This window comes from Rhineura floridana, chromosome 8 (genome assembly GCF_030035675.1).
Source record: "Rhineura floridana isolate rRhiFlo1 chromosome 8, rRhiFlo1.hap2, whole genome shotgun sequence".
Taxonomy (NCBI): Eukaryota; Metazoa; Chordata; class Lepidosauria; order Squamata; family Rhineuridae; genus Rhineura; species Rhineura floridana.
This window is the reverse complement of record NC_084487.1, coordinates 28,659,792-28,682,453: the sequence shown is the minus strand read 5'-3', so window position 1 is coordinate 28,682,453 and position 22,662 is coordinate 28,659,792. Positions and strand designations below refer to the sequence as shown.

The 22,662-nt window shown below is 42.1% G+C and overlaps 1 protein-coding gene across 1 annotated transcript in view; it reads left to right on the top strand.

The window, feature by feature from the left end:
* The window catches only part of PKP2 (plakophilin 2), an 88,925-nt gene extending 69,254 nt beyond the window's left edge, over positions 1–19,671 (top strand). Inside the window, exons 7-13 of the mRNA XM_061638745.1 lie at positions 5,812–5,929; positions 6,786–6,947; positions 10,144–10,317; positions 14,733–14,886; positions 16,479–16,668; positions 17,878–17,953; positions 19,329–19,671. Coding sequence (XP_061494729.1) covers positions 5,812–5,929; positions 6,786–6,947; positions 10,144–10,317; positions 14,733–14,886; positions 16,479–16,668; positions 17,878–17,953; positions 19,329–19,397 — 943 coding nt within the window. The 3' untranslated portion in view covers positions 19,398–19,671. The remainder of the gene's footprint in view (positions 1–5,811; positions 5,930–6,785; positions 6,948–10,143; positions 10,318–14,732; positions 14,887–16,478; positions 16,669–17,877; positions 17,954–19,328) is intronic.
* Positions 19,672–22,662: the final 2,991 nt, after the last annotated feature.

Genomic DNA, 22,662 nt, shown 5'->3' with positions numbered 1-22,662 from the left:
CTTCAGAAGGTGTTGAAAACTTGCCACTGTTTCTGCCTCATAAACAGCACATGGAAGGGTGTTCCAGCCTTGCAAATAAGCCCACAAAATTTGCTAGCCTGAAAAAAAAAAAAGTCTGCCAGGGGATGACAAACAGCAGCCAGAGTGTTCTGTCCCTCCAGCACAAGCCCACTGAGTTTCTGTGCTGGGCACAGAAGAAAGGGCTTCCCTTCTCTGAGAGCCCACTTGATTTCTCTGCTGGGCACACTGTTGACCATTGAACCGCACTGTCACTGAGTTTGTTTTCCATCAAGTCTGAAAAACTGTAGCTAGGGGGAGTTATGTCTTTGCCCAGGCTGGGAACGGACAGCCAAGGCCGTTGCTATGGTAACCATCGCGATAGACTGGGAAAAGTTCTAGCAGCTATCTGTGTTGAGCTGAGTCTTCTGTGTAATGTCTTTGAACTGAGAACTTCTCTCCTAGAGGGGGGGATCTTAAAGCCTTAAGCCATAATGTCTTAATAAAAGACTCTTAACCTGATCTAATGCATCTGAGAAGTTTCTTGAGCAACTTAACTCCAACGTAACGTATGCTGTTTCACGCAACAACTCACACACGTCAACAAGGGTTATGGGCCCAGATCCACAGCTTGTTACACAAGAGTAAGTTGCTGGTCTGAACGGGAGATGGAGTTCCAGAGGGCAGCTTGATTGATTGTACCAGACAGAGGTGAGCAACATGGCTGTAAACCTGTCTGGGGGAGGCATGCCAATGGAAAGATTGACGGAAAAGAATTTTGCCAGCTGGAAGCCGAGGATGAGGGCTTTGCTGATAAAAGAGGATTTATGGGACATTATAGATGGACCCACTCCGGCGGTACTGACCGCAGCCTGGACGCGTAGAGATCAGAAGGCACAAGCTTTTATACTTCTGGCTCTATCAGACTCTCAACTTCTACACGTGAGAGATGTTACAAACGCCAAACAGATGTGGGACGTGTTGGAAGGCATTCATGTGCAACAGACTGCGGGATCTAGATTGTGTTTGGCACGGAAGCTTTACCAGATGCGCTTCACGGGTGAGTGCGAAATGAGTGAGCATCTCACAGAATTCAGACGTTTGTTTGCTGAGCTGACGGACCGAGGCGTCGAGCACTCTGAACTTCAGAAGACCTATCTGATCCTGGCTTCACTCGATGGGACTTGGAATAATATGGTCATGGCTTTCGAAGCCATGCCTGACGGAGGTTTGAACGTTGCGTTTATTGAGGAAAAGCTGACCCAGGAATGGCAGCGGAGACAAGAGGCGAAAAGTGCTGAGGAAAAGCAAAGAGCCAAGCTGAAAGAGGAAAGCAGCAGCAGACAGGAACACAAGCAAGAACAGCAACGGCTGAAATCTTGTTATGCCTGTGGGGCTCGTGGGCATCTTCAAAGAGACTGTGCGGTCAAGCGAAACTCCAGGGACGGCGGCATGAAGCAGGGAAATGTGAACTTTGTTTGTAAACAGAAGCCACAAACTATAGCACCTGTTAACTGGATTGTTGACAGCGGGGCAAGCCATATATTAATTAAAGACAGGAGTTTGTTTTACACGTCTACAAATGAGCAGGACTTTGTTTTACTTGCGGATGGATCGCAGAAGAGCGTGGAAGCCCGAGGACTGGTGAGATTTGATAAACTGGGAATACTTTCAGAATGTTTGTTCCAGAATTAGCTCATAACATTTTGTCAGTCAGAAAACTAGTGAGTTGTGATTTTTCTGTATTGTTCCACAAAGACCAATGTTATGTAATGAGGGGAGATCAAGTGTGTTTGCAGGGAAGCCTTAATGATTCACAGTTTGTAATAAAGAGCAGTCAAGCAGGGTGTGCTGTGTTAAATGCTGAGGCACAGGTACATCAGGGCTGCGTCCATGAATGGCATCAAAGGCTGGGGCATGCAAACCTTGACACGATTAAGAAAACCCCAATGCATAGTGAAGACATGCGTTTAAGAGATTGTGGACAGTTAATGGATTGTGATTCTTGTCATAAAGCTAAAATGACTATTGCACCAATTAACCGGGAGGCTGAAAGAACCACAACAGCTCCCTACCAGCTAGTTCATGTTGATTTATCAGGGCCAATAAATGCATCACGTGGAGGTGCGAAATTCTTCATGGTACTGGTGGATGATTTTTCAAGATTTTGTCATGTTTTTCTGTTAAAGCATAAAAGTGAAGCTGAGCAAAAGCTGAAACTGTTCATTAAGAGAATCGAAACTCAACATGGCACCACAGTGGGGGCTATACGCTCGGACCGGGGGGGGGATTCACGAGTAAAGCATTGAGTGACTTCCTTGAGAGTAAGGGAATAAAACAGAATTTTACTGCTCCATACAGCCCGTTTTCCAATGGAACTGCAGAGAGAAAAAACAGGGTGCTGCAGGAAGCAATGAGAGCCATGTTAATGGATTGCAGTTTAGGGAATTCTTTCTGGGCAGAAGCAATTCTTTATGCAAATTATAGTCACAACAGGGTATTACACAGTGCACTTGGAATGTCTCCTTATGAGAAAATCACTGGAAGAAAACCAAAAATACAACACATTCAAAAATTCGGGGCAAGATGCTGGATCCACATTCCACAGGGAAAAAGGAGGGGCAAGCTTGCGCCCAGAGCACTGCAAGGTTTTGTTTTGGGATTTCAGAATGCATATTTCAGAGTTTGGTGTCCAGAAACACAGCAATTAATTCTGAGCAGAAGCATTAAAGTCTCAGAAAAGCCTTGGGATCAAAGGGAAACAGTTGTTCTTACAGGGTCAGATGACACACAAGCACAATCATTTAAGCCAAATCTAGACATTAAACTGGAGGGCACACATATTCCACTCAGAGATGCGTTAAATGAGCTCATTTGTGGGAAACGAAGATCAAAGAAACGTAAGGCTGAGGAAATGGAATCTCCTGCGCAGACTGTGCCAAGCACAAGCACAGATGGGGGGGCAGAGAGAGCAGAAGCCCTAGTGCCATTAAGACGTTCTACAAGAGTAAACATAGGGAAACCGCCAGAAAGATATACTGTGGGGGTAATTACCAGTCCTGGAATGCATAAACTGGTGGACATGGATCCTGACACTTTGTATTTGACATGTGTACAGCCAAAGTTTGATTGAATAAAGTTCTAGCTAAATGTACAGAGATGTTTTGAACTGTACTGAAATGTAAGCTGTATTGCAAGATGTATTGGAGAAATGTATTGTTGTTATTGTTGTAATGAGTTACAGACATGATGGGAAAAAGGGGGGATTGTTGACCATTGAACCGCACTGTCACTGAGTTTGTTTTCCATCAAGTCTGAAAAACTGTAGCTAGGGGGAGTTATGTCTTTGCCCAGGCTGGGGAAGGACAGCCAAGGCCGTTGCTATGGTAACCATCGCGATAGACTGGGAAAAGTTCTAGCAGCTATCTGTGTTGAGCTGAGTCTTCTGTGTAATGTCTTTGAACTGAGAACTTCTCTCCTAGAGGGGGGGATCTTAAAGCCTTAAGCCATAATGTCTTAATAAAAGACTCTTAACCTGATCTAATGCATCTGAGAAGTTTCTTGAGCAACTTAACTCCAACGTAACGTATGCTGTTTCACGCAACAACGCACACACGTCAACACACACTACATCCCTCTCTCTTCCACCAGCCCACTCACTCACTTGCATGGAATTCTTTGCCATCTATGGCTACCAAGCCATAATGCTTAAATACAAGCACTTTAAAAGCTTTTTAAAAATATATGTTTTAAAAGATTTTGAAGATGTTTTTGAAGATGTTTTGTTTTAATATGTTTTTTAAAATGTTTTGTTTTAAAGTTTATATATTTTAAAGTCTGTTTTTATGATGTTTCAAAGTGTTCTTAGTGCTTTTGTTTGCTGCCCTGGGCTCCTACTGGGAGGAAGAGCAGGATATAAATCTAATAGATAATAAATAAATAGATACTATAAAAGTTAAAAAAAAGTGGATCAAATTGCTGGGAAAATATTTACATTTGTATTTATATTTATATTCATGATACGATGAGAAAATTCTTCCTATTTCTGATCTGTTAGAAATTTTAAAGGAGCTTGGCTCAGGATAACCACACAGGGCACAGCAGTATTTGGTGAGTTACAGACTGCTCTGTAGTGTATTTAACAGCCTGGTTATTGGCAAGGCATGCCTATGTTCCTTGACTCCTATGAGCTTAGATACACCTGGCACAGCATCGAGTGTACACAACACATCTGTCATCCCCTTAGATTGTGTCATCAATGTAAGCAAAGCATTACATTTGCTTTCCCTGCTGTCTGTTGAAGAGCTGATTCCCTCCTGTATAAATTAGAGCTGCCAGGCTGACATAATTTATCCACTGCTTAGGGTAGCTGCAAGATGTTCATATTGGCCAGAATTTATTTGTGTGAAAAGTTTTCCAGCTGAAAAGCAGGACTTTAAATGACAGGGGTAAGAAAGGCTGCATGATACAAACTTAAACAGTCTGCAGAAATCCATCTGAGACAGGCTGCTATCTTAAATTCACTTACTAGTGAGAGAGCCGTGCTGAACACAGTGGGACATGCCTCTGAGTAGGCCTGCATAGGACTGCTCTGTTAGTAGATAAAGTTAGTGGGGGCCATAGCACAGTGGTAGAGCAATCTGCCTTGCAGTTCCCAAGTACAATCCCTGGCATCTCTAGGTAGGGCTGGAAGAGACTCCTGCCTGAAACCCTGGAGAGCCGCTCCCAGTCAGCGTATTCAGAACTGAGCTAGATGGACCAATGGTCTGACTCAGTATAAGGCAGCTTCCTATATTCAAAAAGACCCTCCGTTTTGTTAAGATGTGAGTGAATTCTCAAAGAAACTTACCAGGACTTCTGGATAGGGTGGAAGCCTCACAATAAATAAAGGGTTTATATTTTATTAGCCAAGCTTAATCCTTGTCACGTGAGGACTTGATACTTGTCATGTAGTTGCAGTAGCCAGAATGTAGCATACTCTGACTCATAACATGCCATTTGTAATCAAGAACTCTACATGTAGTACTATCTTAAGGGCAGTTCTAATGCTGCTCAGGACTGTTTCTACTTTACTCTTAAAAGATGTGCTCACCCTCTTCGGGAGCCACAACATTGTCTTAAAATGAGCAGAAGTGCAATATCAGAAGAATGCATCTATTTTGGAGTGAAAACACAGGATTGCTCCTGGAAGCTTGCCCAACTCGTTTCTTCTCCACTCTACAGTAAAGACTTGCAACTCCTGTGTAGGGATGGACATCTATTTCTGGACTGTGCCAAATTCACGTGTTCATTCATAAGTCCATTTGATCCTGTTTCCATATTGAGCTGCACTTTTTCAAAAAAAAAGCAAAAAAAATCATATTTCAATATGTATTTTATTATCCATCACATAATGTATTTGAATTCTTACTTTATTTAATTGTATTTTATTCTAAAATATGCATTTTGGTTTGGGTTGGGTTTTTGACGCCAAAACCAACATCACGTATTTCCAAGAAGTGTGAAATCTGAAAGATAAGTACGTTGCAATCTGTGCATTATTCCAGAAGGTCAGTTTGCTTTGGAATTCACAGAAAACAAATTTCTCAAGTGTCCATGTTAATGTGCAGCTACAACATTTTCACGCATCTTCAGACACGGGTGCAATTCCTCATTGTGCACTCTCTTGTCTTTTAAACATAACCTTAAGTAGCAACCTGAAGTCAGAGCCCATCTTCCCAGGAACTAACATCTTGTACTACAGGAATAAAACCACCCACAAAATTGAACCTGACTATAATATCCTTGTAACCAATGGTAATTCCCTTTTAACAGAAACATGAGCTCTGCTGGCCCTGAAGGGAGGAAAAAGATGAGAGAATGTAAAGGATTGATTGAATCACTGGTGTATTATATTCAAGGAACCACTGCAGACCACCAGCCAGATGATAAGGTAACTTATCCAAATAAATGTTTTTTTGGTGTAGGACAGGGATAGCCAATGTGATGCCCTCCACAGGTGCTGCTGGACTACTGTCCTTCCTCCAAGGAGTTTGGGGTGGACTCTGGATGTTGTTCACTACAGTTCCCATCATCCCTGATAATAGGCCATGATTGTTGAGGCTGACGGGAGTTGTAGTCCAACATTTGGAAGGCGCCAAGTTAGAGAAAGCTGCCCTACTCCATCAAGATCCAGAGTTGACCTGAGACATCGGCCACATTCACATTGTCCATTTATTCAACTAGTATTCCACTTTAAACAGTCATGGGTTCACCCAAAAAATCCTGGGAAGGGTAGTTTGTGAAGGGTGTTGAGAGCTGTTAGGAGTCTCTTGTTTTCATCATAGAGCTACAGTTGCCAGGGTGGTTTAACTGTCGGTCACCCTTCCCAGAGAAGTCTGGCAACTCTGAGAAGTGTAGCTCTGTGAGGTAAAAAGGGGTCTCCTAGCAACTCTCAGCACCATTCACAAACTACACTTTCCAGGATTCTTTGAAAGAAGCCATGATGGTTTAAAGTGGAATAATAGTGGAATAAATGTATGGTGTGAAATGTGGCCATCAAGTGTTTGGGGGCACTTTTTACTTCCACTACCCTTAGAAAAAAATCAAGGTAACAGGTCAATAATCCACAGTCTACCAACATCCCTAAGGCCAGGCATCTGAGTGCCTGAGATGAAGGTGCATAACAGGTCTTTACCTACTGTTTCCAGTTATTTGCACAACCAGAATAATTCATTCATTAGATTTATTACAGTCAATTGACCAGCCAGAACCAGAATAATGCACATTTTGTTTATTCTCTCTTTCAGGCCACAGAGAACTGTGTGTGCATTCTTCATAATCTGTCCTACCAATTAGAGACTGAACTTCCTAGTAGCTATACCCAGACTATCTACATGGCAAGAAGAAATGTTCCTCCCAGTGAGAGCAGCATTGGATGTTTTGGGACAAAGAGCAGGAAAGCAAAGCAGGTAATGGTAGGCTATTATTTGAGGAAGGGGCTATAGGTCAGTGGGCAAAGTAATGCTTTGAATGCAAAAAAGTCTTTCCCCAGGTAGAGCAGAGCTGTGAAAGACCCTGGTATGCAACTCTAGAGAGCTGCTGCCAATCTGTCCATCTCCCCACCACCACCACCAAAGCATCCACTCAGAAGGCAACAACATCCAGATCAGGAGGAGGTTCATGGTCGCTCCTGCCACACAGAGCTTTCCACAGGCAGACAAGGTGTTCCATTGGTTCAACTGTATGGAGCAAGCGTTGCTGGTGGATGGACAGTCGTATGTTTCCATAGGGAGATTCGAGCAGTGGTTCCCAATTGTAATGTGTCATGCTAGATGATGCATGATTTTTTAATTGTATTTTTATTGCTGCTTTTATTTCTTATATATTGTATTTCACTGTATTCCACAGAATTCAAATTGTAATACAATATAAGAAATAACAGAAGCAATTAAAATACAGTTAAAAAGCAATATGAGTATTTAATGCAATGGATATGCTGTGTTCAGCCACAAATCCACAGGTGTGCTGCAGAACACCTGAATGAAGCTTGTGGACCACGAACCACAGTTTGGGAAGCCCTGGATTATATTAGATGACCTTGTGGTCAGTTACAGATGGAGTGGTGGGTTGTGCTACTCACCTGACACATGAAGTGGCAGCAAGGTGGGCCTGGTGGAAACTGGCAGAGCCAGTGCAGCACCCCTGCAAGTCCATTTGCAACGTGCTATCTTCTATTGCTGTGATCAGTGCACTGACGAAATGGCAAAATGTGCTCATAATTCTAATTAAAAAATACATGTTTGTCTACTACATATTTTGGAAAGTTGTTTGTTCGCTATGCATTTGGACACCTCTTAAGATATCGTCTTTTGCATTATGGTTCCTGAGACCAAGGAGCAGGTTTCATCTATGTTTGGATAGAATTGGAAACCATTTTGTATCAAGATGGCAGACCGGCCTTTCAAAAATGCACTGATTTTTTTGTTTTCTTAGTATTCTTGAGCACCATTGGGTATGATGCTGCTAGGGGAGAGAGAGAGAGATTTGTGTCATGTGTCTGTAAGAAGATGAAAACTTGGGAGAAGATGAAACCTCTCTTGGGACAGGTTGGGTTCCCTTGTCTGTGGGACTGCACTGAGCAGCAGCTAATAATAATAGTTGAATAGGAAAAATGAGCTGTTGGTAGTGCAAACATTGTGGGCAGGCAGACACTGGCACAGACTGTGAGAGTATAGAAGCACAGGTTGCATTTGCATGTAACAGGAAGCCAGGAGTCCTGGTTTAATAAATCATACTGTGCACAAGCTCCATGCTAGTGCCTGCAGCCCAGTTGCTCGTGTTTCGCTCCTCCCTGCATGCAACTGGTAAAGAAACCCAGGATCATTGTTTGTTTCTCCCTAACAGGATCACTAGCCAGCCTTATACTGTGGCTTGTGGCTTGCTTATGACTCCCAGGTTCAGACATCACACTAACCTTTCTGGTTTGTTTTCTTGCTCATGCAAAGGGAGGAGCAATTGGTCTGCATGCATCTCTCTTTAAGCCAGAATTCCTGGCTTACCATTGTGTGCAAACACAACTGTAAAGTGAGGGCCAAATATTTATCATTATTATTTTATTATTGTAGTTTTATACAGATTTCTGTCCTGCCCTTCCAGGGCCTGTGCACTACCCAGGGTGACTTACACCGATTCAAAATCACGATGTCATATAATACCAAAAAAAAAAATTTAAAATACAACAGAGGCAAAGACCACAGTTCAAGTAAGATCTTTGCAGCAGAAAATATGTTTTGCAGATCTTTTTTGCTAGAAGCAAGAACTTGCCATGAGCAGCAAGTATATCTATGCAATATTTATAATTTTAAATCAATATGTGGATATGTATCTAAAGTGAGACAAAGTTGCTGTCCCATTTGCTTGTTTTGATGTTTCATCCACCTTCCTGAAAGAGCTTGATGTGGGTAGCAACTATTCTGTATGACAGGGGCGCTTGTCTGGATAGAGGATAGAAAGGGGAGTGTGTAGAAACTAGCCTAGTGTGCAAAACCAAATTTGCACGTGTTGCTCCACCCACCTTTACCTCTGGCCCTGCCCACCACTAACATGTGGCCCCCAGGAGGCTTCCCAGAAAGGAATGTGGCCCTCAAGGTGAAAAAGGTTCTCCACTGTGGTGTATGATATAGATCAGAGGTGGATAACCTTTTTCAGCTTGATGGTTGTTTAACAAATGCTGTGGTAGATTAACAGTAACTCTCTTAGTGTCCAAAAGTCACTATACAGCGGCCCCAACAAACTCACTAATGCAGACCTTACTTCTGCTTCAGCTCAGTCCTTCACTCCTTGTTCTAGTTTCACTGTCCATGCCATACCATGTAATGCATTGCCTGTTTATTCAGGATCACATTCCACAACAAGGGCCACCTTCACTCCCAGCGGTGGGTGGGGCCAGGGGCAAAAAGTGGGTGGAGCAATAGAGGTGACTTTTAACTTGATACCATAAACTATGCTCCAATCATACAAAAGTCAGAGTTTTAACACACACACACACACCTCTATGTGTCAGCATCCCCCATCCAGGCAAGAGATGCCATAATAGTTCAAGGACAGATTCTAGCCAGGCAAAAGATTCAAGGAGGACATTGAGTAAAGCTAGTGAGGGGTGTGGCATGAGACACTCAGGAGAGCCCTGAGGACCTTGTAGACAGGCCTAGAGGGCCACATTCATGCCCCAGGACCAAGATTACCCATCCCTGATACACATGGATCCATACATATAAAGAAAGAACTCACAAGTAAAGAGACAGAAAATAGATAGGATAGGCAGGGGAAGGCACACATATCAGATAATTTGGGTTAAAAGGAAATAGAAAAGGTCAGTCACTAGTACTCATGATTTGTGAGTAGATGCAGTAATGCTAACTTCTCTGGTCTTTCTTGGTGCAAGTCTAGTATGACAGGGGTTATGGGAAGGCTAGTCCCTGACGAGCCTCACAACTGCAAGGATTTGCAGACAGCAGTTCAATCTGATTTGGTGTTCTTTTAACTTTGGTTCCCTGTTGTTAGGAGGCAGGCTAGCTGGGTCCCCTTTGGCCTGATCCAGAAGGTGAGCCTTACATTTCTTTTAACTGTTTCATTTCTGGTTGTTTAATCTGTTTTCATGTTTAGAAGCAGCAGGATCTGCCACTGCCTGAGGAAAAGAGCAACCCCAGTGGCATTGAAACCCTCTGGCATTCCACGCTGATAAGGATATACCTGTCCTTAATTGCGAAAAGCACAAGAAACTTCACCCGGGAAGCATCTCTAGGAGCTTTGCAGAACCTCACAGCTGGCAGTGGACCTGTAAGTACTGGAAGGCTCCCCCTTTCCTTTCCTCCCCTTCAGCCCTCCCCTGTAACTTGCTGTGTTGTTTTTTTACGACATCATGAGAGGGCTTTGCAGCCCTATTGGACAGCCAGTGTGGTGTAGTGGTTAGAGTGTCAGATTGGGACCTGGGAGAACATAAGAACATAAGAACATAAGAAGAGCCTGCTGGATCAGGCCGGTGGCCCATCTAGTCCAGCATCCTGTTCTCAAAGTGGCCAAGCAGGTGCCTGGGGGAAGCCCGCAAGCAGGACCCGAGTGCAAGAACACTCTCCCCTCCTGAGGCTTCCAGCAACTGGTTTTCAGAAGCATGCTGCCTCTGACTAGGGTGGCAGAGCACAGCCATCACAGCTAGTAGCCATTGATAGCCCTGTCCTCCATGAATTTGTCTAATCTTCTTTTAAAGCCATCCAAGCTGGTGGCCATTACTGCATCTTGTGGGAGCAAATTCCATAGTTTAACTATGTGCTGAGTAAAGAAGTACTTCCTTTTGTCTGTCCTGAATCTTCCAACATTCAGCTTCTTTGAATGTCCACGAGTTCTAGTATTATGAGAGAGGGAGAAGAACTTTTCTCTATCCACTTTCTCAATGCCATGCATAATTTTATACACTTCTATCATGTCTCCTCTGACCCGCCTTTTCTCTAAACTAAAAAGCCCCAAATGCTGCAACCTTTCCTCGTAAGGGAGTCGCTCCATCCCCTTGATCATTCTGGTTGCCCTCTTCTGAACCTTTTCCAACTCTATAATATCCTTTTTGAGATGAGGCCACCAGAACTGTACACAGTATTCCAAATGTGGCCGCACCATAGATTTATACAACGGCATGATGATATCGGCTGTTTTATTTTCAATACCTTTCCTAATTATCGCTAGCATGGAATTTGCCTTTTTCACAGCTGCCGCACACTGGGTCGACATTTTCATCGTGCTGTCCACTACAACCCCGAGGTCTCTCTCCTGGTCGGTCACCGCCAGTTCAGACCCTATGAGCGTATATGTGAAATTAAGATTTTTTGCTCCAATATGCATAATTTTACACTTGTTTATATTGAATTGCATTTGCCATTTTTCTGCCCATTCACTCAGTTTGGAGAGGTCTTTTTGGAGCTCTTTGCAATCCCTTTTTGTTTTAACAACCCTGAACAATTTAGTGTCATCAGCAAACTTGGCCACTTCACTGCTCACTCCTAATTCTAGGTCATTAATGAACAAGTTGAAAAGTACAGGTCCCAATACCGATCCTTGAGGGACTCCACTTTCTACAGCTCTCCATTGGGAGAACTGTCCGTTTATTCCTACTCTCTGCTTTCTGCTTCTTAACCAATTCCTTATCCACAAGAGGACCTCTCCTCTTATTCCATGACTGCTAAGCTTCCTCAGAAGCCTTTGGTGAGGTACCTTGTCAAACGCTTTTTGAAAGTCTAAGTACACTATGTCCACTGGATCACCTCTATCTATATGCTTGTTGACACTCTCAAAGAATTCTAATAGGTTACTGAGACAGGACTTTCCCTTGCAGAAGCCATGCTGGCTCTGCTTCAGCAAGGCTTGTTCTTCTATGTGCTTAGTTAATCTAGCTTTAATAATACTTTCTACCAGTTTTCCAGGGACAGAAGTTAAGCTAACTGGCCTGTAATTTCCGGGATCCCCTCTGGATCCCTTTTTGAAGATTGGTGTTACATTTGCCACTTTCCAGTCCTCAGGCACGGAGGAGGACCCAAGGGACAAGTTACATATTTTAGTTAGCAGATCAGCAATTTCACATTTGAGTTCTTTGAGAACTCTCGGGTGGATGCCATCCGGGCCCGGTGATTTGTCAGTTTTTATATTGTCCATTAAGCTTAGAACTTCCTCTCTCGTTACCACTATTTGTCTCAGTTCCTCAGAATCCCTTCCTGCAAATGTTAGTTCAGGTTCAGGGATCTGCCCTATATCTTCCACTGTGAAGGCAGATGCAAAGAATTCATTTAGCTTCTCTGCAATCTCCTTATCGTTCTTTAGTACACCTTTGACTCCCTTATCATCCAAGGGTCCAATCGTCTCCCTAGATGGTCTCCTGCTTTGAATGTATTTATAGAATTTTTTGTTGTTGGTTTTTATGTTCTTAGCAATGTGCTCCTCAAATTCTTTTTTTTTTTTTTTTGACTGGGGTTCAAATCCCCACTTGGCTGTGAAGCTCATTGGGTGACTTTGGATCAGTCCCTGTCTCTCACCCTAGCCTACCTGTCAGGGTTGTTGTGAGGATAAAATGGGGAGCGGGAGATCTACGTTTACCACCTTGAGTTCCTTGGAGAAGTGGGATATAAATATTGTCGTCATTGTCACCTGAATAAATATTCTTCAAACTGTTTAGTAAAGAACATCTGATTCTATACTCCCAGGGCCAGCATCAAGGATTGGCATTGATAGGCACCTGCCAAGGCCCCCACCTCAGTAGGGCCCCCTATGCTGACCACCAGAGCCCCCTTGCCCTATTGCTGCTCCCCTTGCTTATTGCCACCTATTCACCCACTCTTGTCTCTTTGGCTCAGAGGGACAGCGTTGGCAAAGAATGGAAGTAAGCAGAAGGAACTGTAACACCCACCAGCTCTTATTGATTTATTTTATTTATTCATTCAGTTTATGTCCTGCTCTTCATTTGTCTGCCCCTTCTTCTCCCTCTGCCTCAACCACTGCCTAAAGAGAAAGGACAATTTCAGGGAGGAAAAGTGAGGCTCACTGAGTTCATCATGCTCAAGTCCATCCCACACACCCCAAAAAACTCCTGGAGCCATTCCTGTACACTGCACTGTTCTGCACTTATTTAATTATTGCATTTCTACCTTGTCTTTCCTCCAAGGAGTTTAGGGTGGCGTACATTGTTCTTCCCTCACCTTTTTATCCTCACAACAATCCTGTCAGGTAACTTAGGCTGAGAGCGACTGGCCTCAATGAGCTTCCCTGCTGACTGGGCATTTGAACCTGGATCTTCTTTCTCCTAGTTCAAGAATAGGGATCCTGTGGCCCTCCAGCTGTTGTTGGACTCCAGCTCCCATTAGCCCCAGCCAACATGCCCAATGGCCAGGGAGTTGGTAGTCCAACGCAGGTTCGCTATCCCTGTCCTAGTTTGATATCGCCACACCATGCTGGCTGTCCCTCGCCATTGTTCTCTTGCTGTGCCTTTGCAACCTAACTCTGCTGTTCTGTAGTGGTTCAGCAGGAGCCATCTGTGCTGTGCATATTAAAGAAGTTCCTTCCGAGACCAATTGAGTTGTTTTTGATCAGGCTATTCCCTTTCCTATCATATGTAGGGGGCATGCAGCAGTATTGTCTCTGTGGGAGCATTTTGCAAAGGCTAAAATAGAACTGGGACACTGTTTGATAGCTCTGTACAAATCCTATTAGGTACCTGTATCTATGATTTAGTTCCAGAACTGTGTTGAAGTCTCCAAGGGCATGCAAAAAAATTATATTTGGTTTAGTCCTATTTAACTGGCATTCCACTCCCACCCACTCCCCAAAGGGCCTTTGGAACTATAGTTTGATATGGGTGCTGAAAATCCCTATCCCCTAACATAGAACTACAGATGTTCTGTGGAGGGGGAATGATTTGCAGTCTAGCTAAGTCTTTGCTTTGGTGTAGACATGTTTTAATAACATGATGCCCTTCAGATGTCCTTGGACTATACCTCCCATCATCTGTGACAATTGCCTATGCTGGCTGGGGTTGATGAGAGTTGTAGTCCAACAACATCAGGAAGGCACCTCATTAACTACTCTGAATGACTGATGAATGAATTGAATCATGTGGTAGCAAAGTATCTAGAAGTACTTGATAGAGCACCAATTAGAAAAGCTTTTACAGTGCTACGTTTCCAAGTAATGCCCACAGCCTATCTTGATGGCCGCTATCGAGGCATACCAGTGACTCAGCGTCACTGTATTTATGGCTGTAATGAAATCGAAGAGATCGACCATTACTTACTTTACTGTCCACTATATGACGACCCCAGGAGGAAATTTTTATCTTCGTTTTTAGACATTTTAGTACTTTGTTCAGATAGAGAGAAGGTAATCGCCCTTTTAATGGACAATTTTGAATCAGTGACCTTTGCAGTCGCCAACTTTGCAATGGCTGCTCAAAAACTGAGAGATGTCTTTGTGAAAGGAATCATAGCATAGAAAGAGCACCCTCATTTGTAAATTTATTAAGTTTTGTAAGTTATTTTAAGGTTTTACGTATATATATATGTATAAGTATGTACATTTGCACATGGCCTATGGCTAAGTTTGCAATAAAGTATCTGAATCTGAATCTGACTGATGAATGACAGTCATCACCTTTCTGAAAATCTGCATTGTATATGCTGGTGATTTCACTAAGCCTGAAAGCTGTATGTGTTTTCTGACAGATGCCATTTCTGGTGGCCCAAATCATAGTCAAGAAGGCAAATGGCCTCCCAAGTATTCGAAACATGCTACATGTGACCAGTCCCAGTGTTAGAAAAACGGCAGTCTCCCTGCTCAGGAACCTGTCTCGCAACACTTCACTGCAGAATGAAATAGGTAAATACACAGCAGCTGACCAAAGTTATTTCAGTGTCGGATGGCTAAGTGCATGATAATATATTAACAATGCTGAATTTGATAAATGCCCTTCCGCTATAATAAAGCTTTGCATCAGTAAACAATCACAGCTGAGTGTGTGGATTGTATATATTTTAATGTTTTATATTTGATGTGGTATTTGATCTGTGATGGCTGTTTCCACTAGTCCTATGATGACATTCAAATCCTACCCATAGTAAGGAATCAAGATTGCACTGGTATCACATATGCTGCCCCCACCCCATTGCAGGCTTGCCTTGCCTCCACATGGTGTTCATGAGTTGGGTTTAACATTTGCATAGGAGCCTAAATGTGAAGAGCCCAACATGCACAGACCCAATGCACAAATTCAAGGTATACAGCTTGCACAAATGAGGTCTGCACACACTGGGCTCTGCATATATACTCAATGCAAACATTATCTGTACACCATGATTTTGCAAAATACAGACCACATGGATCAGAGCTACATGCATTGACTTCTGTGCACGTAGGCCTCTATGCAAACATTAAGGTTGACACTAGGGATGGGGGAGGAATTGATTCAGTTCACACTGAAAGCTGAATCTACCAAATTCACACTTTTTACAACAATATGAGAACCGAAACACAGCCATCCTTCAAAATTTGCACGTATCCAAATTGTGCAATGAAGTTCTCTAGCCAAGCAATGTTTACAGAATGCATATATTAGCAGAATGTGTTCATAAACATGAATATATTCATGAAAATAACATACAAAATGCATTATATTAGGAAAATTGCTTGCACAAAAGGGGGAAATAAGTAAAAACTGCATGCAAAAATGTGTTTATTAGGAGAAATTTGCACTAAAATGCTGAAGGATTTCAAGAGGATTTTTTAAAAATTGCTGCAGAAATTTGAAGAACTGAATCTTAAGATTGGAAAAATGAGAAACTGAGGGAACAGAAATTGACCAATCCTTCCATCTCTAATAGGCATGCATATGTCAGAATAAGCTATGAGAAGGGTGATGTCAGGTATCAGCACGGCCCTGATCCCCCTCTGCACATACTTGAATGTCAGCATAGGGTGACAGATGCAAGTAATCATTTTATTGTACAGCCATAGAGTGATGAACATGCACATGCATACCTCACCTTAAGAATCTGATCCAAAAGGAGAGTTGAACTTGAGCATCAGGGATCCGTTCTTTAATACTGGATAGTGTGACCTCAGCTTTGTTACAGTTACTCATTTTCCCTAGAGGAGGTTTTGAGAAATAAATTGAAAGATGGGATAGAATTATCTTTTGAATGAATGAATAAATAAATAAATAAATAAATAATCTTCACGTTGGGTTGGACTGAAAGATTTACTTCCTCCCTGAGTGCACCACAGGTTAGAGGAAGGAAACCTCTGATAAAACCTAATGGGAAAAAGTAGTGTACACCATAAATATTTTAATGGAATGAACCTTTTTTTTAAAAAAAAAAAGTGCTTTGCAAATTAAAAAGTGCTGAATAGTGGATGCTGTTTGGGCAGACAGCTGCAGAACTAATAAGGACACATCACATTTCATCTTTCAGCCACAGAAGTCTTGCCTGATTTGGTTGCCATACTTCCAGATTCTGCCCCTATATCTGATGTTGCCAATGAGACCACTGCTTCCGCTTGCTATGCTTTGTACAGCCTGACTCAAAGCAGCTCCCAGAATGCACGGCTTCTCTTGAACTCGCATGGCATCTCAAAGGTTATAAGCATCAGCACAAGTGAGAGGTAAGCCATTTTCATGCCTCCCAAAGCACCAGATTAGCAGTGGTCCTAGCGTTGGACTGCTGTCCAGCAATCCCTCTGTAGCGTACCTGCAATGCTCGAGAAAATACCTTATTTCAAGGGGATACTTGGCATCTTCCATTCTGAGCGATTATTTTCTCATCTTCAACTCTTTGCCCTGGCCTTTGACACTTGAGGTATATATATATATATTAAGTCCCATTCTATTCTCTTGTTTGTCGCTTGTTTTAAACTTATTTTAAAATTGCTTTTTTAAACTGTTCTGAGCCAGCCTGGGACCTCTGGTGAAGGGTGGGTAAGAAACCTGATTCAGTAATAATAATGGTGGGCTGCATTCAGCTAAGTCCCATTGTAGACCCATTGAAATTAATGAACTTAAGTTAGTCATGTCCAATAACTTCAATATCTACCCTGAATAGGATATAACATAATAATAATTGTCCCTCTTTTATTCTGCTGCCCATTTGGTGTGTTTTTTAATCTTGTTTTGTCCATGTTTCTCCCTCCATTGCTTCTCATTTCTTTACTTCAGTTTGTATTCCTGCTTTTTTGCTTTGAAATTTCTTCACTCTTTGGCCCCTTCTGGCCTGTCTTCTCTTTCCCCTGTGTGCTTTCTCATTGTCAGCATTCTGCCAGTCCTCTCCTTCTTGCTAAACCTTACTTGTATTCCGTGCCTGCTCCATCTTTCCTCTCTCTGCACCTTCTCTTTGGAACTCACCACTTCCCAAGATCCTCTTGAAAGATCACCTTGTCCCACTTATGCCTACCCAAACCCTTAAGATCCTCTTTGGAGGCCCTCCTCCGGATGCCCTACCCAAGTGAAGTGAGGCAAGGCAGTACCAAGGACAAGGTCTTCTCAGTATTGGCACCTCAGCTATGGAACAGCCTCTGCAGAGAGGTTCATCTGGTGCCTTTGTCGTGGTCTTTTCAGTGCCTGGTGAAGACATTTTATTCACCTAGGCTTTAAATCTGAGCTATAAACTTTTATACAACCTTTAATCAAAGATGTCTTTTGCTGTCTTTTTACTGTTCATTTTAATTATTGTGTTTTCAGTGTCTTGTTGTAAGCCATCCAAAGAATGTTTATCAACAGGCAGCTAAACCTGTAGGCAAAGTTTGTTTTCTTTAACTTAGCGGAGATGTTTTGTAAATAATGCATATTATTATTGTTGTTGTTATTACCCTCCTCAGCAAAGCTGGCAGAGCTGCTTCCATCCTCTTGTACTCTCTGTGGTCACATGCTGATCTCCACAGTGCCTACAAAAAGGTAAGCTAGCAGCTAGCTCTGGAGTGATAACCTTATTGGCTACAGTTGTTTTATTTATTTATTTTTATTTAACAAAATTTATATACCACTCAACTGTAAATAAAACCTCCATGCAGTTTACAAAGAATCAATTGGTTTTAAGTATCACAGGTCAGTTTTCAAAGTTAATCATTCAACAATGCTATTCTAACCATGTATACTCAGTCCTCTTTAATAGAATTCAAAGGGGCTTACTCCCAGGTAAGTGGGGTTAGGACTGCAGCCTTAGTTCTCAAGTGACATTTCAGCAACACATTTTTTATTTTAACACTTCAGTTAAAGAATATAGACATTAAAGCAAAGTTCAAGATGTTTCATAATAAACTGAAACAGTTTCTTCCCTGAACTTTGTGTATTCATTTTGTACCAAAAAGTAATAAAAGTAGCCCATATTTCATTAAAAGTTTTAATTTCCTGTGTCTGTTATTTTACCCAAATATAACCTGTAAATTTAGACATAAAGCCTTCCAGAAATCCATTTGCCTAGTAGTGCTCACATATCTTCCTCCAAAACACATGAACAGCTCTATAGAGAGGTCTGAAGGACTCCACAGAGAGAAGTCTTCTGCATCATGCACAGATCCTTCTGAACGCAGAGATCTTGCCCACACAGCATCAGTTCTATGTGCTCATGAATGGGACATGCACACCTTCTCACCAAATCAGATCACAGACGGGCATGTTACTTTTGCTTATGTTTACTCATAAGTCTGTTCCATCCTGTTTTCTGCATTCGTTTGCAAGTGGTTTTTTATATTAAAAAAATCCACATAAATTTTTTTCATTTCCATATGCATTTCTGAAAGCATTTTCTTTCAAAATAAATGTTTTTAAATGTACTTGATATGTACTTTTCACTCAATATTAGGCATATTGAGACATTACTTTTGGAAATGGTTGTGTTTCCTCATTGCTCTCTTCTGATTCTGGGCACTCAAATTCCCTTTCTTATTTTTAGTTTGAAAATACATTTGCGTGTATTTAAGTATTTAAGTATGTTTTATTTTCTGTTTTTGTATAAATATAAACTTCAATTTTAAAAACCATATAAAAGCTGATCACATTTTTTTATATTATCAGAGTGGTTTTACAGTTGATCGCTAAGTGATACAATACTGCTTTAATTGTATAGTGTAGATGGGGCTTAGGTTGGAGGCCATCACCAGATTTTCTGGTGGTGAATTTTTTAGTTGAACTATGTGGTCTGAAGAATTTTTTTTTTCCTCTCCCCAATCTCCCACCATTCAATTTCATTGGATAACCCTGAGTTCTAGTATTATGAGAATGGAAGAATTTTCTCTCTTTTGATTTAATCTTTCTTATTTTTATTTAAAAGACTAACTTTAAGAAGACTGATTTCATCAATAACCGGACATTAAGAGCGTACAATTCACTGAAAGACTGAAAACGAAGGCAAGAAGGACCTTAGAGACTGATGAGACTGTACAGGAAATGGTGCCATCATATCCTTCGCATTAACCCACCAGCAAGAGCTGCAAGGCATCCTCCAAGAGAGACTGATTTTATACTTTCCAGTGGATAACCAGAAGAAAGTGCCCTCTTCCCTTTCCAAATACCCTCTGCATTATACCACTGCTTCTTACTACTTTTGAACTCAAGACTCGCTTGTAAATCTTGAGGTGACCCATGTTGCAATGAAGTAAATAATTTGAGTTTCACACAGACGTTGGCCCACTTTTGGACAAAGTTCCACGCCAATATCCTGGTTTTGTATTTTGAGAAATTAATAACCAAAGAAGATGGGATTTTGGGAATTCTTATGAAATCCTTTTTGCTTGTTTTGTTTTGTTTGCTACACTTATTACTAATCATTGCTTTGTACAAAGCTGCCTCTAGTCTGCAGGTATTTGTGCAGATCTGTTGAAAAATGTAGGCAGATTCTTTATAGACTGCTCTTGAAACATGACATTTTCCTGGGCTGTGATTTTTCAGCACAATGCTCCAATTGCCATTGCTTCATGTATGCATGTTGCTAAAACCCAGTTTTCTGGCAGTGTGGAATTGAAAGAATATACAGATGGAGCTATTTTTAAAATGCCTATGAACTCAGGAGTTATCTTTTTGTATTTATTTTAGGCATCCACACTTTGAGTTCCTCAGATCACAAGGCGTTTCAGTTTGAGGATTCAACCAATTAATGTTTCTCTTGTGATTATTTCTTCCGTTTTACTTAAGGTTGCCAGCTGACTGGCCAGGATAATGTCCTGGTTTGTTGCAGCAGCTTCATCTGCAGAAATCAACCAAGGATGTTTTTCATGACACAGACATAGTATTATGACTTGCTAAGAGAGGGGCTCAGCTAGGGATGGAGTTTGCTGCCTAGTTCCGATCCGCTTGTATTCCAATAATCCATTTTTCAGTCCTGATCCGCCATTTTTTTGTTCCTGCTTTTCCACTTGTCAATTCAATCTGCTGTTTGGTATTTTTGGAGGTGAAAAAAATGACATAATTTTTAACATAAATGCTTATGTAAATCCATGGAAGTTAATGGATAATAGCAATTGTAATTACAAAGATAGTTACATAAAATCGGGGGGTGGGGAAGCCATGGTGATTACAGCAAAAAATCAGTGCTGGGCCAAAAAGACAGTGGACTGTCGGATTAAGTCAAAATGCGGTACTAAGTCCAATTTAGCATATCTTCTCCCTCATTCCTAGGCTGAGCTGACCCCAGCTCACCTTTCCAAGAATGGGGGGGGAGGGTGAGTGGGCAGCACGGTTGCATGAACTAGCTCTGCCCTCTGCTACCAACACTTTTGGCAGGCACACCCCTCCAGCATGTGCACATTCAGAGAAGGACTCTATCCATGTGCCAATATATGTCTGTAGAGTAGGGTTGCCAGGCTCAGGGCCTGAGAATGATTCTGTATCTTGAAGGGAAGAGAAAATCCAGCCAAGTGCAGGTTTTCTTGCAACACTGTAATAGGAAAAACCACAAGGTGAAATTCTCCCTTCCCCCTGCACAACTTTTAAAGATACAGAAGATCTCTTGGAGGCTGGGCCTGGCAACCAAGAGGTCTTCTGAGGTCTTCTGCATCTTTGAAAGTTGTGCAGGGGGAAAGGAGAATTTCACCTTGTGGTTTTTTCCATTACAGTGTTGTAAGAAAACCTGCACTTGGCTGAATTTTCTCTTCTCTTAAAGATACAGAATCAATCTCAGACCCTGAGCCTGGCAACCCTAATGTAGAGCCCATTCTCACACATGTTGAATGCAGACAGTGGGGGCATGACTGCTGGGCACACAGGCAGCGGGGTTGACCCCTACGGCCCCACAGTCTGCATCACACATTCTTGGAGCAAATGAGGGGAGGTTATCTGAACATGTTTTCAAGCTTCTGTTAAAGAGGAGTAAGGACCAGTAAGGAGCCCTGGGCTGCTGCTGCGAGGAAGGGTGTGATACAGATCAAATAATAATTAAATAAATAAATAAAAAGTGACAACCCTGTTTTTCATCTGTGCTTTCAAAAACAGCCAGGGGTTTCCAACTTTTCAACCAGATTTTGCACCTATGTCTTTGAAGAACAGTTTAACCTGCAGGGTTAACTTTTTCATGCCATGAAAAGCTTCACCTGCTCATTTGTTGCATATCAAGCTGCAATTAAAGGCACAGGTGTGGAGGCCAGCTGGAAAAGCTAGCAGCCCTACAGGAGTCTGACATTCTGAAATGAAGCACTCCAAGCTTTTCTCATTGTTTTATCTTCATGGCAGAATAAGCATGATCTGCTAAATTTGTATGCATCACTGCTGCTGTTAAAGGCATAGGAGCAAGAAAGCTGATACGTCAGTTTTCACGGCTGCAATGATTAGTATGAAGTTCAACTCATTGAGTACATTTTCATTATATTTTGTTGCATAAAGAGTTGCCAGCATTCTCATGACTATGAGCAGGAGTCACCAAGAATTTCTCCGGGTCAGACCCTATTGGAACAAATGAGAGCCGCGCAGGATCGCTCTCCTGCAGAATGCAGTGACGTACTTACAGGGGGTTATTTTTTCTAATGTTTCTATATTGCCTTTCATGCATAATAAGGCAGGGTACAGAAACAATAAATGAATAAAACCACAGTTCAGTGCAAAACAGCTGCTGCCATCTACTATTAGTGGCCAGCACAAGGCTTGGAAATAAATGGGTTTTCAGGAAGCGTCAGTTGCATTACTACAACTGCTGTGCTTGTAATCCAACTTTGTATTCCATCACCTGAATTCATTATTCAGTACTCTTAGAGACCTGGGATGCTGTCTCCTTTTTCTCAGGTTTTCTTGGGTTTCTTGATGGGATTAACAGGGCTGTGTGGCTGTTCCCTAACAACACAATTATATACATGCCTAACTCAGAACTTTGACCAGTTGGGTGATATCCAGCTAAGTCATACTTGGAGAGGACCCACTGAAATTCATGGACTTCAGTTACTCAGGTCTGTGGATCTCAGTGAATACAGATATAGTCAATTGATTTCTGTTCCGAGTATGGCTAACATTGGATACCACCACCCATTGAGTTCAATGGGACATACTCCCAGGTAAGTGTGTGTAGCACAGGTGGGCAATCTGGCCCTCAGCCAAATTTTATTAGTCCCCTGCATGCAATCGGTTCTGATCTGGCAGCTTGTTGAGCGGGGAGGGGGGGGGAAAGGGACAGAGAGAAGTTG